Source organism: Vipera ursinii (assembly GCF_947247035.1).
Source record: "Vipera ursinii genome assembly, chromosome: 1".
Taxonomy (NCBI): Eukaryota; Metazoa; Chordata; class Lepidosauria; order Squamata; family Viperidae; genus Vipera; species Vipera ursinii.
The window spans coordinates 104095937-104115618 of record NC_139512.1 but is presented as its reverse complement, the minus strand read 5'-3'; the positions used below and the strand labels follow the sequence as shown (position 1 = coordinate 104115618).

Below are 19682 nucleotides of genomic sequence, written 5' to 3'. Positions count from 1 at the left end.
TATATATATATATATATATATATATATATATATATATATATATATATATATATATATATATATATATATATATATATATATCTAGAAACAAGAGAACCCGAATGTTCACTCTGTTCCTTATAAGATTAAATAACAAAACTGAATATTTTTATTATTTGATGAAGAGCTTGCCAGATTGCCAAAGATTTTAGCATTTTTTTAAAAACTTTTTATTATTATTTTTTCTCTACATACATATGTTAATTTTTCAATCAGCGTGTGATCTGGGTTCAAAAAACACTAATACATAATCAAGTCCTACTCTTTGGTTTTAGCATTTTCATATGAGGTTTTGAAATATTTCAAAAATAAGTTCATAGAAATCTCAGGAGATGTAATAATCTACAAGCTATTATCAGTTTATTTTTTAAAAAATATTCTTTCAACTTGTCAGAGATTCCATGATACCACTATATGAAAAGGTTACTAAGTTGGTTGAGGAGGAAGGTGGCTGTGAGGGTTTGCGATAAATACATATTTGGAGCTAAAATATGGGTTACCGGTATGTCTATTATTTTCATTATTTTATTTATTATACATGCATTTTCTATTTGCTAATGAACGGCATTTAAATAGAAATCTTTGATAGATTTATTGTATTTTTAACTGCAGATAACATAGCAGTATTTGAGACCGTATTTATAAGACTGAATTGTTATTTACTTGTTAATGTTAACCCTTTTCCTTTAAAGAAGAAATACAATTGTTGATCTTATGTTTTACTGCAGAAAAGTCACTATTACCAAAATATTTCAGACTTCATATTTCTCCATGCTGTTTTTAATGTGTCATAGATCTGAATATATTCACTCTAGCAATGGACATGTAATTAAGTGCTGATTTATCAATCAACAGCATTGAGGATATTTTTCCCTTTTTCTTATTGCATTTCCCATTGTTCTCATAAACCACTTTTGTCTAAATATCACTGGGACACATAGCTGGCATGGTTTACTTCCTATGTTATCAGAGATACCTCTTAAATATACAAATACCCCAGTTTTAGCCTTTTCTTGTTCAGTCGCTAAGTCATGTCCAACTCTTCGCGAGCCCCATGGACCACAGCATGCTAGGCTCCCATCTGCTCTACTCTATCCAGCAACCTGCCCAAATCCATGTTCAGTGCATTGATGACTATCTAACCATCTCATCTCCTTTGCGTTCCCCCTTCTCTCCTTTTGCCTTCAATCTTTCCCAACATCAGAGTCTTTTCCAATGAGTCCTCTCTTCCCATTTGGTGGCCGAACTAAGTGTTTCAGCTTCAGTATCTGTCCTTCCAGTCAAGGTTTATTTCCTTTAGGAATTCTAGCCATCTGGGTCTTCTTACACATCATTTCACAGAGATGGACTTTCCAGCTATAAAGTTGCGGGCGCTACTTACTGGGAAAGTAGATCAGCATGGTAGTAATAATCTGAAAGTTTGTTGAGGAAAGAGCGTGGCTCTAGGATAAAAGTGGGTAAAACCACACGGGACAAATCCATGCCTGGCCGTAGCTGCTTCAGAAGAATCCACATCAAACTCTTATTTTCCTCAGACACAGTTTCGGTTTGAGAGCATTCACCTGTCTGATGAGGAAAATCTTTAGGTAAGATTGAAGCTTTATTAAAGGGAAAGCAAGAAATTAAAAGGGACAATTGGCATCATGTTCTCCCCCTGCTCTCATATCACTACTGAATAAGAATCTCTCAAACTGGAAGAGTTAGCATCCTTGAAAAATGCCTCCTATATTATGACATCAGTTCATAATATGTTATCATTTGTTTATGTGATTTCTTGAATATTCTGCTAACATTTCCATTCACAGATCATCAATCTTCCTCACAACAATCCAGAAACTGATTCTGAGTGGCTGAACAATATAGTGGTGGTCCTCGACTTATGATCACAATGCACCCAGAATTTTGGTCATAAGTTGTAGAGATTGAGGCACGTGATCAAAGTTAATTTTATGACTGTTTTTATGAATCATCACACTCAAGTGAAATATATAGTTGTTAAGCGAACCACATGATAATTAAGTGCATCCAGAATATCCAGTGGGCCCTTTTTTGCCGTTTTCTGCCACAAACTGACCAAAAACATTGCAAATTGTGGTCACATGACCATGGAATGCTGCAACCAGTTGTAAATGGGAGTTGGTTGCCAAGTGCCCCAAAATGCAATCATGTGATGCCGGGGGGGGGGGGGGAGAGCAGCAGTCGCAACCCCAAGGATGAGTTCTAAGTAGTTTTTTTGAAGTTCATCATAACTATGAACAATTGTTAAGTGACCGACCGACCTATAATCTACAATGTTATGTAAATCCAAGTTTCCCTCATTTACGATGCTTTTTTTTAACACCAGCCATAAAACTCAACAGAAACACACATTACGGAGGACAGAGTCCAACATTCATAATAAAAGTGAGTTTTTAGAGCAAGAAAGATTTGCTAGAAACTGTAACTGAGCAATTTGTTTTATTCACATAAAGTGCTACAACCTTAGCTGTGACAACAGGATGGTTACAGGCAAAGCACTTGCTATAGAAAACTTCCAAGACACGTGTCCCAGTCTTCTCTAACCTGGTGCCTTCCCTAGAGTTGGACTTCAGCCAGATGTTCTTAAGAACTGCTCGACTGTTGCTGGGCTACAGATTATGGGATTTGAAATCCAATGTATCTAAAAGGATCAGGTTGTAGAAGAAGGCTCTTCTTCTACTTTTCTTTGCAAAAGGAGGTGAAGTTTTCGATCCAAGCCTGCTTCTAGGAATCATATAACTTCACACAAGGAAAGAGCCAGCTGTCAATGCTCCAAACATTGACATGTTTTTGCACTGACAATATAAGAGGCAGCCTTTTGTTTAAACTGCTTCGCTTTGAATCACAGAAGGGAGGGAAACATCCAACGGCTATTTTGAGAAGATAAGAAATAGCCTTGCACAGAAAGGGAAGTGAAACTTCATATGTAAAACTAATTGGATAATGTGATTTATGACGTGTAAATAAGGGTGGGAATTGTGTATGATACGATGGGCTTAGGGGAGGAGATTTCAGATTCTGGCATCCATCCATGAGTGACGATGCTGTGTTTCATTATTAAGACTTTTTAGATAAAAAATGCCTGAATTTTGTTTGAACTGTCTCATTAATTGGAACCATGACACCAGACTGGCTGGAACAATCTTCCACATCTCTCACACCAATATAGATCTGCAAAATGCTGCTCCCTGAGCAAGTTCACTGCAGGTATTAGCACTGTGCCAAGCACCAAACAGCAGAACTCAGTTTGATAAAAGGAAACATGTCTGTAGCGAGGAATGAAACCCTTCTTTCTCTTATTGATTTTGATTATTTACCATCCATCTTGATCCACCAAAGATAATGGAAATTTCAGGCACAGATGCCTGTAACATTGCTATAAGCTATGATGCAAACTGAACTGCCAGCACTTATATCAGCTACATTTGCATTTTTATTGAGGCATACATCTTGGTATTCCATACAAGCATGCATTTAGCTCTAAATGGAGTATAAAATCAAATCCTTTATGTACAAAGGAAGACTTTAAGATAAATATGTGCCTATTTTTTCCTACTCTAATATGTCACTATTCCATCAATTTAACTGAATTGTTACCACCTTGGGTAATTCATAAATGAGTGATAGGGAAGTCAACTATCTAATTAAAATACCAGAAGTTTAAACTTGCAGAATGAAGGAATATATACATACATAGGTAAAGGTAAAGGTTCCCCCGCACATGCGTGCTAGTCGTTTCCGACTCTAGGGGCCTGTGCTCATCTCCGTTTCAAAGCCGAAGAGCCAGCGCTTGTCCGAGGACGTTTCCATGGTCATGTGGCCGGCATGACTAGACGCCAAAGGCACACAGAACGCTGTTACCTTCCCACCGTAGTGGTCCCTATTTTTCTACTTGCATTTTTACGTGCTTTCGAACTGCTAGGTTGGCAGAAGCTGGGACGAGTAACAGGCGCTCACTCTGCTACGCGGCACTCGGGATTCAACCCGCCAAACTGCCGACCTTCTGATCGACAAGCTCAGCGTCCTAACCCACTGAGCCACCGCGTCCCTTATATACATACATACATACATATATATAAATAGGTATAGCAAGATATATCTATTTCTCTCTCTCTCTCTCTCTATCTATCTATCGATCGATAGATAGATAGATATAGATAAATATAAATATATATTAACATTCTTCAGTGAATTCTTCTTAAACTTTATTCAGACTGGATACATATTTAAAAATTTTATATTTTTAAGAAAGCTGGGATTATTGGAGGTGAAACAGTACAGTTAGTCCTCAACTTACAACTATTCGTTTAGTGACCATTCAATATTACAACAGCACTGAAAAAAGTGACTTATGATCATTGCAATATCTCCATGGCCATGTGATCAAAATTTGGATGCTTGGCTACTGGCATGTATTGTCAACTCACTTGACAACTGTCTTGCTTAGCAACAGAAATTTTGGGCTCAATTATGGTTTAAGTCAAGGACTACCTGTAGCTTCCCTATTTTTTTTTATCAGGGTCTGGGGAAATAAATTGATATTAATTTTTAAAATAGTCTATGCTCCCTGCAGACCTTCACTGCCTCGTGCTGTTCTCTAAGTTACACATCCCCTTTCTTCCCCAAGTGGAGTCCCATTCTCTCTCCAAGCCAGCATTTAAACTGTGCTATTTGGAGAAGGAGTGGTATCTGCTCTTCTGTACCTTGGTGGAGCGATCGTGTGCAGAATGCCGACGAGGCATGGCGTGAGTGAAGTTGCGCTGAATGGGGGTACCCTGGTGGGGGAGACTTATCTGAACAACTTGCAACCTACCCTGCCTGCTTCCCCATTGACTTTGATCGTTTGAAATCAGCAGGGAAGATTGGAAATCAGAATCACAAAACCGTTGGATGCTGCAACTATCGCCAGTACAAGCCGTTTACCAAGTGCCCAGCATGATCATGTGGCTGCAGGGTGTTGGGATGGCCAGAACCTTGAGAAATGGTCATAACCACCACTCATACAGCAAGGTCACTAACTTTGAATGACAGCTAAATGAGTGGTCACTAACTTAGGACTACCTGTAATATAGAACAATTTTCTGTTGCAAGAGAATGCATTAATGGCAAACACAAGGAAAACAATGTGAGTAGACAGGTTGAGTAATTACCTCTCCAAATTCTTCATAGTTCTGTTCCAGGTAGGTCGTCCCTTTCTTTTCCTGAGACAACTCCCCATTGATTTCAGACTGATCGCTCTCACTCTCATTTGTCTTCCGACTGTTCTCATTCACTTCACTTTCAGACTCTTCTAGGTTGTCACGTTCAGATTTGTCTGAAAAGGCATCATTCTCCAAGTGGTGGTTCTCCAGAGCGGAATCATTAAGGCTGAAATAAATAGATGGTTATACTGTTTTAGTTTCAAACATTTAGACCAGGGGTGTCAAACTCAATTTCATTGAGGGCCGCATCAGCATCGCGGTTGCCCTTAGGGGGCCGGGTGGGTGTGGCCTGGGTGGGCATGGCCTACTGGGTGGGCGTGGCTAGAGTGCGTATGGCCTACTGGGTGGGCGTGGCCAGCTCTACATCGTTCACATCAAGGGTGCCTATGGGGGCCTGGGCAGGAGTGGGACAGATCTGAGGGTCTCTGGCAGGAGGAGGGTCTCTGGGCCAGGGCCAAGGCAGTGGGGGCCGTTCCCTCACTGTTTCCAGGATGGCTTCGCGGGCCGCATGAAACCACTTCGCGGGCCGGATCTGGCCCCCGGGCCTTGTGTTTGACATGTCTGATTTAGACCCTCTGAAGATAGAAGGTTTATTCAGTCAAGAAGTGGGGCTGAGCATTACAACAAATATTCCCTAGAGAAAATTCCTTGAGAAAAATCTGGCTAAGGGTATCTTATTGTTTTGGTTAATACCACAATGTCCTTCCCCCACCCCACCCCTCCTGGACATTAGTCCTTAACCAAAACTGGAGCCGGAACTTTCATCACTAAGCAAGATGGATGTTATGTGAGTTATGCCCAATTTTATGATTTTTTAAATTGTGGTTGTTAAGTGAATCACCACAATTTTTAGGCAAATCTGGCTTCTCCCATTGACTTTGCTTGTCAGAAGTTGGCTTGTCACAAATGGCAATCACTTGAGCCTAAGATCCTGCAACCATCATACATAGGTGATCTACTCAAAAGACCAGGGCCAAAGCCACTCTCATTTGAGAATCTGGGCCATAAGTGAAATTTAGTAAATGGTGGCACATGAAAATAAATAACCCCCCCCCCAAAAAAAACACAAAACAGAAGGACCATTTGTGAATGTTAAGCTAAATGTGAAGCTTTCTTTTAGCAACCGTCTATATCTGACCTTCCTTTTCCTCACTGCCACCGCCCAGCCACCTTGCTAGCCTAGTCCAGCTCTATATGTTCAAGCTTGATCTGACCATTCCATACCAAGCATAAAGAACAGAAAATTGTGAATGCTGGTTACCCTTTTATTTAACTCCACTGTTTGCTATGCCAAAGCCAGAAATGAAAAATGGAAAAAGATTAATCACTCTTGAAAACATGCAATTGGTAAAACTGCTTTCAGAAAAGCCTCTCCAGAACCTGAAAAGCTTTGCTATGAAGGTTTACAGTCACACACTGATCAAATATAGTAATTTCTGACTGTAAGTCAAGCTATATATTTATTGTAGTTCAATGGACCTACATCTATTTATATTAGCTGAGTTGGCCTTTACTTTTGACACATCTCAGAAAAGAATTTCAGTGGATAATGGGTTTGCATATTTATAGATGTGCACTCCTAACATTTTCCAGCCAAAAGTTATTGCATCTTCTTAATGGATTTTCTCTGGTCAGAAAAAGAAATAATGGTGGGAAACTTCGTATCTGGACTCTTGCTACTTACCCAACATAAAATATCATGAATAACAACGAATATATGCACATGAAAACTTTGACTGGGAGCAGTTTAGAATCTATTCTTTTTTTAAAAAAGCAATGTATCTCAATATTAAAAATCAAGTTTAGTAAGATTATCTCTGTGTCAAGACTATACAAACTATACAGCTTAAGGAAAGGTAGAATATTTATGGACATGTTGGTCAAAGTCATAGACTGATTTACTGCTTTCTGGACACGCAATCAAGATTTTTTTTTAAATCCTACACTTTTAACTTTTTTAAGAGAACATATGTTTTCATGATGAAACTTTTGCAAAATAAGGAAACACAGAGAAAATAATAGAGAAGGAATGGTCATTCCAACATACAGGATATGGTAAGCTTGATCTTCTTAATCACATACAGTATGTATCTCATTTAAGACAACATGCCAAACCATCACTTCTCAGCTTTTCCTGAGATGTTAGAAACTAAAACCTAAGGTTCTCATCCTCTAGATCAGCGGCTCCCAACCTTTTCTATACCCTACACCCCTAGAACGCTTCTGATATATTCTTGCACCCCTTACAAAAGTTTGAAATAACGGCAACGAATTATGCATATACAGTATAATTTTGAAAACCCAAGTTTTTGCACCCCCTGGAATATAGTCCCGCACCCCTGGCTGGGAACCCCTGCTCTAGATGGAGTTGATTCCCACATGAGTTATATGAAAATCCATGGTAAATCTGCATGCTATGCTGAGTAGCAAATCTACATAAATACAGAGGATGTATTTCAGGTCTGCTTTCATAAGCTGGCAGAACAACTTGTGAAATCCAATCCTACTTTAGTTGTCTCTAGGACTATTGACAGGTTTCATAACCCATATTAAGAGCGGAACTGAGTACTTCTAGTTCTTAAGCTATTAATCGTTAGACGGAAAAGTGCTTGCCATTTCCTTAAACATGATACATTTACATTTCTTTCATTTGCAATAGATGACTGATGACTGATTCTTTAGGCTCATAGAAATCTTCTTTGGATCTCACAATAAAGAAAAATTGCTATATTTGGAATAGAATGACATAGAAAAAATAAAATCTTTATCCAGATCCTCCTTATTTATTACTGCCATAAAACAAGTTGCTAGAATTTGAAGGAAGCATCTCTCAGAATATGAACACAACACAGAATATACAGACACACCCCTATTTCAGAAGACTGTCTTCATGGCAATCTATTGACCCATCCTTATTTTAGAACTTCTACCTGCTTTGAAATATGGAGCTGGTGACTGCTTAATGGTTAGACAGGGATTAAGAACCAACAACTTCACTAAAGGAAAACAGATGAATTGTCTTAAGCATATTTGTTAATATGGGCAACAATCTGATAGGAAGTAGGGAATGATGTAGCACCCTACGTATGCTACATTATGAAATAAGGTAATTTAAAATAATAAAATAAATGTAGTAAGACTTAATACAAACTATGAAATCAAAACAGTAGAAAGAATCCCTTTATTAGCTGCCAGCAGGATTCATTCATAGGAAACTTTCATTAATAGGGAAATATCCAAACCATTTGGACTGGATGCTATATGGGTGCAATAATAACAAGCATAGAAGGGGTGCATTAATATCCATTTCTCACTCAAAACAGTCTTAACTAAGAATGTAATCAGCCAGCACAGTAGGGCCATAAGCACCGGGAAGCAAAATGACACAACAATGAACCATTAATTCTTTAAATCATAATGTCTGCTACTCTTCCCTTCAAGACTAGTATAAATAATCTGAAAAAGCATTAAGTGTAATTAAGTGACCTAATAATGAGATTATGTCAACTTAATTATTTTTTTTAATTTTAATTCCATTTATATCCCGCCCTTCTCCGAAGACTCAGGGCGGCTTACAAGCTTAGCAGTAGCCTTCATTCTATGTATATGCCTGCTTATTAGGGCTTTCACACACACACCCCAAGCGGCATTATTACAAAGTCAGCTTAATTGCCCCCAACAATCTGGGTCCTTATTTTACCTACCTCGGAAGGATGGAAGGCTGAGTCAACCTTGAGCCTGGTGGGATTAGCTTACTTTCCTAAGGAGACGTTATTTAACTGGAGGATTTATCCCAGTATGATACCTTAAGTGATACATCTAGGATGGCTAGATGTTCTGGAAGATCAGCTGTCTGAACATTCACTTTCTGGATTATGTTGTGAAGGTTTATTTGAATGCTGCAGATACATAGCTAGACCAGACCAAAGACTTGGCAAGGTCAGCATTCAAAGTGGCCAGGCAAGTTACTTCAGCAAACCCAGAAAAAGGAGACAAAAGCCAAAGTAATTACCTACTGTCATTTGCAACCACTAAGATTCAGAAGAAAGCCACTTTGGTTTTAAACTGATAGCCTTAGACTCTCCTGATTTATTCCTGAAATGTTTTTATAGCCATCTAAATGAGATCTGGGAATTCTACAGCTAGCAGGCCACATCCGGCTATTTTTGTGCATCTTGTAGCAATGGCCTTGGTGGGGGCAGCATTAGTAGCAGCAGCAACCCTATTAGTTTGGCCCTCCACAACAATCCCAGGTTTCCGTGTGGCCAAACTACTACTACTACTACTACTACTACTACTATTTTACTGTTGTTGTTATTGATGACAGTGAAAGGGACCTTGGAGGTCATCCAATCCAACCCCCTGCTCAGGTAGGAAACCCTATATCATTTCAGACAAATGGCTGGCCAGTGTCTTCTTAAAACTTCCAGTGTTAGAGCATTCACAGCTTCTGGAGGCAGGTCGTTCCACTGATTAATTGTTCTGTCAGGAAATTTCTCCTTAGTTTTAGGTTGCTTCTCTTTTTTGGTTAGTTTCCATCTGTTGTTTCTTGTCCTGCATTCAAGTGCTTTGGAGAATAGTTTGACTTCCTCTTCTTTGTGGCAGCCCCTGAGATATTGGAACACTGCTATCATGTCACCCCTCATCCTTCTCTTCATTAAACTAGACATACCCAATTCCAGCAACCGTTCCTTGTAAGTTTTAGCCTCCAGTCCCAATTGCTCTTCTCTATACTCTTTCTAGAGTCTTAACATCAATTACTTGCCTCATTTAAACATGGCCATTACCAATTCTTGCTAGCATCAGCAATGCAGACATAGGAAATGGTGGATGAATACACAATCCAGAACCAATTCCAAAGCAGCAGGTGGATGGTATGTTCAAACATTATTACAGAAAATGTAATACCAAAAATGTAAGAAAGCATATTGTTTTAGATGACCATACGTTTCATTCAAGTCCTAGTACCAGAAGGAATTTTATTAGTGGAAGAAATTAAATGGATTCCACTTAAGGTTACAAATGTATACATTCTTTGCTAGAAGAGTTAGTGTTGAGTATACATGAATAACATTTTGGTGCAACTTGCTGAAAATTTCCCAAAAGAAAATTTTGGAAATTTATAATATGGAGAAGCAGCTATGCAGCTGACTTTGCTGTCCCAGGTTTATCCTATTCATCCTTTCATTTTTCTTTTTCACAAGGAAAAAAATATCACTCTACTATAGTTTGACCAATCAGACAGGAGATAAAAGTGGACCAATGAAAAAAAAAACACCTCCATGTAGGAAGCATTTCCAAATTCAGAATATATACAGTCGAAAGAAGCCCATTCTTACTGGAAAAGTTCCTGATCTGAGACTGTAGCGGTGTGGAGCAAGCTATATAGACCAGCGTGTGAAGAATCATTGGAGCAGTTCAGATCTCCATCCTTCGCTTGCTTAGAAGCACTTAGCCTAAAGAGGCTGGAGCAGCGCAAGGCCAATTCCAGGGCATCTAACCAGCATCGACCTATAAAACAGAAGCAAAGCAGTCAAACCAGGCAATGCAAAAATGTTTCCAATTTCACACTGGCAACATTGAACCAATGAAAATGTAGCCTATTTTTTTCCCTTTAAAGCAGGGGTCCCCAACCCCCAGTCCGTGGACCAGTGCTGGGCCCTGGCATGCCAGTAACTGGTCCGCACAAACAAGCAAAGTCCCATCCACGAGATGCAGGCAGCACACAAAACCACACAACTTCCAGTCCACAGAAAAACCTCTCTCCATGGAACTGGTCCCTGGTGCCCAAAGGTTGAGGACTTCTGCTTTAAAGAAAATGTGATGAATAACACTCTATCAGCAAAGAATAAAAATGGAGGTCCAATATAAGTCTCTACCAGTGAACACCGAGAGGAAATATTCAATTCATATCATTAAAAAATTAAGCTAAACCATATCAAAACCAAGAGTTTTTTTAAAAAAAGGATACAGGTAGAGAGAAAAAGCTGTGATATCAGTTCTGTAAGTAAAAGTACTGCCACCAGGCTTTGTTTGGCCTCCATCAAAATTCCTCAACTTGTTTTGAGTCATAAAAGAAGTCTAAAAACATCTTACAATTAATGGCAAAAGTAGAATAAGGATAACGACACAGAGCATAGAGCCAAGCCTTCCAGAAGGATTAAGAAATTCTAGATTTACCTCCAGAACAAATCAGTTGTTTTTTTTTTAAAAAAAAAAATGTAACAAAAACAAAAAAATTCTGGGATATATACATATGAGTATAAAGTTGGTATTTAGACTTGACTATTTCTATTTTTAAAGTGGCACATTTTGCATATGTGGAAAAACTCAGAATTACTACTCAAATTATATAGGAGATATCCCTCAGACTTAATGTTGATGGTGCATTATAAATAAAATTTAACACTCTCTCCTGAGAATGGATTCTTACCACAGCTCTGTTTTCATGATATATCTAATACTTTAGACCAGGGGTGGTAAACTGCCAGCTCGTGGGCCAGTTGCATCATGTGGAGGCTGTACCCACCCCAGCAATGCAAAAAAGGTTGCAATACGTCACAAAACGTCCTGTGACACGGCGAGTTTGACACCCGTGCTTTAGAAGTACATGCAACTTGGAAGGTGTGGGTAGAATAAAAAAAAGCAATAAAAATGAAGATTACCTAGTTCCCGGTCAGAATTTCTTAGTAAGAAAGACAGGAAAAAGTAAAAAAAAAGAAGTAAAAAGTAAGCTTGTAAGCTGCCCTGAGTCTTCGGAGAAGGGCGGGATATAAATGGAATTAAAAAAAACAAAAAACCCAGCTGTTGGATAAAAAAAGCTACACAGATTGCCAACTACCTGGCTCAGTGACATAAATAAGGCCAAAACAGGGGGGAGGGGAAACAAATGGAAAAAGCAGAAGCTGAGATAATTAATGATCAATCTCAACCTCATGAGGATTAAGCAGCATGGAGGACAGAACAGGAAGGAACATTTAAGTTCAAGTCTCTCAAGACAAGACAAAGCAGCCTATCTTCTCCTTCTGCTGCTACCTGTCCAGTCTTGCCACAAATAACTCTTTATTTGAAGGCCTTCCAGGCCTCTGGGGCAAATTGGGAGAAGGATTGCTCAAACTCTCTTAATAGGAGTGTTCTTTCTGTCTCCATATCTTGGTGTCCCAGCTCTGATTCAGAGTAAGGTTGAGTTGAGAAAAGATAGCTTATATGCAGCAGTACCATCTTGTCTCCTCTAGATGGAGCTGTATCTCTAGTATAACAATAACTACCTGTAGTATTTTAGGATTATTTATTGATTTGATTATAATTCCAATTGGCCAAAAACAACAGTATCTTTCAACCTGTTCATGATCATTATTCTGGCATAAAGTTACACTGACAATATTCCAGTGTTCACTAAACCTTGCTAGCTTTTAAATACCATGGAACTCCTTGGTAGGAAAATCATTGCTCAGTATTTGGAGCTATTATTAAAGGTATCAATATTTTAATTTTAGAAATGAGATTTCCTCAATTGAATAAGGTGAGTTCATGTTTCAATAGGACACTGTTTTCACTATCTTTATTGTATCCTGCTTATTTTATGTGTACAGATTTGTGTATATTTTGAAATATTGTACATATATTAATACTTAAAATAGGCTGATTGAATAGTTGGCCTTTGAGAATGCTTGGCAAAATTCTTTTATAATAGTAAGAGTAACTGTTTGCGGTATCCATGTTTTTTCTAAGTATCTGTACAATATAACTATAACGCCTTTTTGCCTCACAACAGTACAAATGAATGAAAACAAATATGCGAAGTTGGTCTCTGTTAATCTGGTGAAATGTAAAATGTAATGTTAAATAATGACACAGTTGAGAATACACAAGTGTATCTATGGTACAGTTTCTTAAAAATAAAGAAGACACAAGCTTACAGAACAAGTTTTAATTGTAAACTACAGCTGAAAAAAGAGAACATTTGGTATGGTTCCTGCAAAGCTGTCTGAAGCCAAGCAATTTCTATCTGTTCAAAAACAACAACTGTGCACTAACAGCTCTAATTTTCCTCTGAACATCAAACAGAATTTCTGGATCTTTCGGAAATATACTCTGTTCTATTGAGATCTATTTCTGCCTTATCGTTGTTTGATAAATGGATAATAATTATCCATTTATCAAAATACCATTTTCTTATATTTGCTATTAAGCAAAATCCTCCAGAAACAGGAGATGATGATGATTTGCTGGGTCCTTCTAGCACACCCAACATAAAAACAATTTTATAACTAAAGCCTACTTAATATCTCCTGCTGACTTCATGGACATGTCTCTGTAGTTTTCTTGGTAACAGCATGGAAATGGATTATTGCTGTCTTCTTCTCTAGGATACAGCAGCATTACTCCAGTGGAGATATGCTGAGGATATGCTGATTTGCTTGTTATCTGACAATGGTATCCAGATCATGCTGAAGCACAACTTTCAACATTAGTCATGATGGGCTACACAAGTTGCATATGCTGAGGTTTATAATTCAGCAACCTCTTGGAACCACTGGTTACCCATATCTCTATAGCATAATTTACTTTTTCTGGGGATGGTATAGAAAACCAGTACCTGAACACACACACACACACACACACACACACACACACACACACACACACACAGAGAGAGAGAGAGAGAGAGAGAGAGAGAGAGAGAGAGAGAGAGAGAGAAAAGAGAGAGAGAGAGAGAGAGTTTATGTGTGCATGCAGACACATGTCATGGCACACATGTGCCAGGTACCCTATATTTTTCAGAATAATGCATGGTAATGGCATCAGCAACATAGGTAACAAAGAGTAGCAGTTCACAAAGCAATGAATCTTGTATAGAATTTAATGGCTGAAGACAATACAGTTTCAGATCCACAAGTTCAGCCTCACAATTCTTTCTCCAATACATTTTTCATGGTGACTCAAGACTCAAGGATCCAAAACTTTGCTGAACCATAAAAGCAAACTTAAGACTGCAAGCGTATATCCATGATTACTTTCTTGAGAGCAAACTGTCTACTGAGAATCCATTTGGAATAAAATGGATAGGATTGTGCTACATGTTGGTCTTAACGTACTCTCTTTTACCCATTTAACATATCTCACATCTGAATGGGCAATGTCTTTTATATGCTGTTGGATTGCAGTTCCATGCTGTGCCATCTATTGAGAAATGGAGTTGAGTAATACTACTTATACCTATCAAAGTGCAATTATATATGCAGCAACAAGAAGCCGTATGAGATATGACATGAAATGCTCATGGAGTAAAGAGAGCTGATGGCTTAGAGAAAAGGAGCAAACCTTTGGCAACTCTGTGGTTTTTAAAAAGTGCATTGTTAGACTGAAGGAAAGACAAGACAGAAATGTGAAAACAATTGTACATCACTCAATCTGCCACTTCCTACAAAAATTCAGTTTCTATTATGAAGGGGAAGTTTCAAGGACATTTATGTCCAAATAGGGACATAAATAAAAACAGCTGCTTTTTATTTCGTAAGGTTTATTATACCCAACTCCTAACAAGTGAAGATGAAGCCTTTAGGCTACTGGCAGTAAGACAGGTTGACCCAATCTATCTTTGTCAAAAAAGAATTATATGACTAATTATTTCACTTTTTTCCCACAGTGGCATCCTCTGGCAGAGTTACCAAGAATTATGAAGTACCTTGATTTTGTAATTCAAGATAAAACAGAAGGGCTGTTAAATGATCCAGAAGGAGATAAGAGTTTTTAAGATTTAATTTGATAGGCAGCCACTGGAGCTAGTCAATTGCCCCCAAAGCCTGAGGGACTGGTTGGTTTTCATTTCTTTTTCACGGGCAGACTTGGGTGCAATATTTGAAATACCTTGTCATTCTACTATCCTTCCAAAATTAATTATGTCTTGTAGCTATCTTGGGAAGAGAAACAAAACAGAATTTAAAGCACCAGTAGAAAAATACTTGGTAGTTTTCCTCACAAGATTTAGCATAGTAATAAAAAAAAAGTTTGAAAACCCTGTTTGTCTCCAAACATTTTCTATTCATTTTTGCTATACTAAAAAGGCATTTTCCGTCTCTTATTAATCAAGGTCTTAGAAAATCCTCTAGGACAGACATGTCAAACACAAGGCCCGGGGGCCGGATCCGGCCCACGAAGTGGTTTCATGTGGCCCGCGAAGCCATCCTGGAAACAGTGAGGGAACGGCCCCCACTGCCTTGGCCCTGGCCCAGAGACCCTCCTGCCAGAGACCCTCAGATCTGTCCCACTCCTGCCCAGGCCCCCATAGGCACCCTTGAAGCCAACGATGTAGAGCTAGCCACGCCCACCCAGTAGGCCATACACAGTCTAGCCATGCCCACCCAGTAGGCCACGCCCACCCTGGCCATACCCACCCGGCCCCTTGAGGGCAACCGCAATGCTGATGCGGCCCTCAATGAAATGTGAGTTTGACACCCCAGCTCTAGGAGTTCAGTATTTCCAAAGGATGGGAGCTCAATGTCCCTATTTAGAAGAGTTTGGAAACTGACATATAATGACTGAGGGTAGAATCTGATCTTGACCCATGCCTAATAAAAAAGCCTCTGGTTGGAGAAAGAAAGATTATATCAAGGAAGAAAAATAATCTGTTAAAAATAGAAGGAACAGATAATCCTGCCTACTTCACTCCACATCCACCCTGAGGGTCTAGTTTCCTAGTGAATTACTAAGCAACCTGTACCCCTTTGGGTCATCGTTTCAGAGATATTTCCTTACTACCGATAGATTCCGCAGTGCCTTCAACAAGGCAGAGCTTCTAACGTGCTGCCCTCACTGGAAAAGTTGGGATAAATTCAGAGATGTATCTGCCTTGAAAATAGTCTGCGTTGAACTGTATAGCGCAGTCAAACATCAGCACAGGAAATATTTTTATGACATTTTGCACTATGTTATAAATTGCTGTATGATCATGTTTGTCATAAAAGGCTTTATAAAATTTTCCAAATTTCAATTCCGTGGGAATCTTGGGTCCCAGGATTTTGGACACAGTTTGTATAATTTAGTTCATTTAAGGTTCAAAGGATTTTGCCCTAGGGTGCACCATTTTGCCCAGTTAAAGATTACAGGAATCAGAGTTTTAGGAATAGATAAGATTCTTGAAAGCTAAAACATTTGAGTACATTTCTTACATACAGGTAATTCTCACTTAACTACCACAAATGAGACCAGTCTTGGTCATTGAGCGAAGCAGTTGTTAAGCAAGACATCACGTCATGACAGCTCCATGCAACCATTTTCATTAAGTGATTGCACGGGATGTTAAGTAGATGGAGTTCCAGGTAAGGAGTGCAGGGACACCTCTGGAGGATCGAGGAGACCCTAGGAGGCTCCACTCAGGAGCTGAAAACCCAAGCAGGATTTTCAGCTCTGACAGGAAGACATTTACACATGGCCTGCGCTAGGCTTCCTAGGACTTCTGCTCCCCTGGCCTGAGGCACCCCTTTCTTGTTACCTTCTCTGCTGCCTCTCCACTCGACAGCTGAAAAATCCTACTTGGATTTTCAGAACTCAAATCATCAGGATTTAAGCTATGTTCCTGCACCCAGTGGGAGGATTTCAATTCCCCTCCACACGCAGAAAGGAACACCTTTACTGGGGTGCAGGAATGGAGCTCAGATCTTCAGGATCTGAACTCCCATTTTTCCACTCTGCCAAAGGAACTCAGCTCCCCTCAGCGGGCAGCTTTTTCAGCCAGAGCCTCAAGATGAGAGGGAGTCCTCTCGGCAGGGAACAACAGCTCGCAACCTTCCCTGGCACCTTCCCTATTGACTTTATGGAGAAGCTGGCAAACAAGATTGCAAATGGCAATCACATAATTACGGGGCACTTGGCAACCAGCTGTAAGTGGGAACAGGTTACCAATCACTCAAATCATGTGGGGAGTGGCAGCTTGACATGTTACAAAGGTTGGAAGAGTTTTACAAGAGGCCATTGTAACTTTGAATGGTTGTTAAATCAGCAGTCATACCTTGAGGAATACCAGTATTCTGTGATTTGGGAGGACTTCCCATTAGTTCAATAAGACATTTTGGTGTCAGCTTGCAGGGAGCTATGCTGTTAACTGACAACAGAAATATAGCCCAACCTATCATATGTAACAAAATAAAAATCTGATTTTAGGTCAATACATATATGGTTCAGTTGGCATTCCGATTATAAAGTTAAAAGCCAATAAAATAAAAATCATATTAGTTCACTTGAGTGATCTAAAAGACAATTGATAATTGGAAGGAGAGCATTTTGGGTTTTTTTTTTCTTTCTGAACTGTGAAATGTTATAGGAAATGAAGATCTCTTCATTATATATATAAAAAAACCCGGCTTAGAAAGTTATAAATATTAGATTAAATGGATGAGCACAGAAGAAACACTGCTTGATTCAAAGCATTGATGAAAAATTTAGCAAATGTCTTTTAATTATAACAGTCTCTTTGCAAAAATGTTACCATTCCACATTTATGGTTTTGTTTACAAAAAATAGACTTGTAAATGTACTTATTAGACCCATAACTGAATATGGAATTATATTTCAGCAAGAACAATTAAGTTTACTTATAGGTAATATTTTATATGTCAAACAATTCAAACAGAATATAGTAATATATTTTGATCGATCTCATAATGTGAACTATTTAAAAAAATGTAACAAAAAAGGTTGTGGACCAAAGCAGGTTCTACAATGGAAGCTCTTTCACGTGAATCACAGCAAGAACAGTATTTTTCTAAAACACAGTCCGTGCTCAATGGGACCCAAACTAGGAAAATTGAAGAAATCACTGTATTTAATGCATGAACACAAATCAAACACTAAAATAAAATTTGTTAATTGTACAAGACGTAGAAGTTGTTCGCAGCCATCTTATCGTTCCCTGGCTGTCTATTCCAAATTCAGCCTTTTTAAATGTTTGTGGTTGTACACAATAATCAAGTTTAAAAACAAAACAATTAGTGCATGCTTTCATATACTTGAACTTCCATTCCTTTGCATTTTGAAACACCTGTTGTTTAGCAGTACAATGAAACCATGATCTCTCTGAATACCAATTGTAAAAAAAGGCAGAGGAAAAATATATATTGCAGGGAATTAGTGCCACTTTAACACTGACTAGCTAAAAGCGTATTGCATAAATTAAAATAAATGTCACAACACAGGGAAAAACACTTGAGTAGATCCATGCTCTCACTGAAAAGTTGCCTTTGAAAGATACTGGCAAAGAAAGGAATCACGGTTTGCATGTGATGCACAATGATAGCAAGTTGTGGGTTAACAAAATCTCCCTTTGTAATAAGGAATCATAAAATCTGATATTTATGGCAACAGCAAATATTAGCATTTTCTGTTCTCTATGATAGGCAGCCAGCGAAGTGGAATGAAGGGTGGGAAATGGTAACAGAATGTGGCTGGTTCGTTTTCCTGTTTTGGATGTACTTTACAGTGAAAATGCACTTCAGCTGCATTCACCCATCTTCCAACTTAGACAACACAAAGCTTGTGTCTGTTGCAACCTAGAAGTCCTTTGCATCCCAGTGTAACCTACTTACAACAAGACTGTTAATTTTATTCATCTTTCAATATTACAATTGCTTGAATATCTTGGGAGATTTTGATGTAATTGCAAATCTTTCATGGGTTGTGGGAATTTGATAAATTACATCAGGCAACAAAGAAAAAAATAAAACTCACCATCTGATTCAGAAGCTGCCCTGAAGATCAAGTAGCTGCTTGGAAGAGGCTGAGTGATTGACCCTACATTTTCTCCCTTTGGACCCTGGAACAATTTGTGAAATGAAAATAAACTTTCTTTATTGTGAAATGTGTATTTCAATGTTATCTTCTTTACTTGGCATTTGCAATATTACTGTGTTTCAGTTTCAAGCAAGTGAAAATTATACAATCATCTTTTGTCTGTTAGCTGGAACAAGAAGTTTAAAATAACTGAAACAGACCAATTCCGACATCTGGGAAACATGGTTGCTACTTTTTAAAATTGATAATTAGTATATCATCAGACATGCCTATTATATTTAAAATGGAGCAGTGACTAAGATCTTATTGGGACATGATCAGACAATCACAAAATGGAATTAACTAAGGTTAAAATTATTGGCAAAATACAGTAGGAGAATTAGATCCTTGCTTTGCACATATTCATATTATTTATTTATTTATTTGATTTGTATACCGCCCTTCTCCCTAAGGACTCAGGGCGGTGAACAGCGACATAAATGTCAAAATGCACAAATACAGAAAATTGAGAATAAATTAAGCCCTACTGCCCAAATGTAGAAGATAAGTTAAAACCACAATTAAAATTAAACCCGTCAGACCAGACCGGATTGCTTAAATAGATATGTTTTTAGATCGCGTAGGAAGGAGCGAAGG

General features: G+C 38.5%; 1 protein-coding gene across 3 annotated transcripts in view; it reads right to left on the bottom strand.

Annotated features, from left to right (window-relative positions):
* OSBPL5 (oxysterol binding protein like 5) overlaps nucleotides 1-19682 on the bottom strand; it is a 131840-nt gene that overhangs the window by 13804 nt on the left and 98354 nt on the right. For all 3 annotated transcript variants that reach the window (XM_083371586.1, XM_083371585.1, XM_083371587.1), the window contains 4 exons: nucleotides 18984-19068; nucleotides 10598-10769; nucleotides 5208-5424; nucleotides 1421-1605 (listed from right to left, as the gene is read on the bottom strand). In XM_083371586.1, the coding sequence (XP_083227712.1) occupies nucleotides 1421-1605; nucleotides 5208-5424; nucleotides 10598-10769; nucleotides 18984-19068 (659 nt within the window). The remainder of the gene's footprint in view (nucleotides 1-1420; nucleotides 1606-5207; nucleotides 5425-10597; nucleotides 10770-18983; nucleotides 19069-19682) is intronic.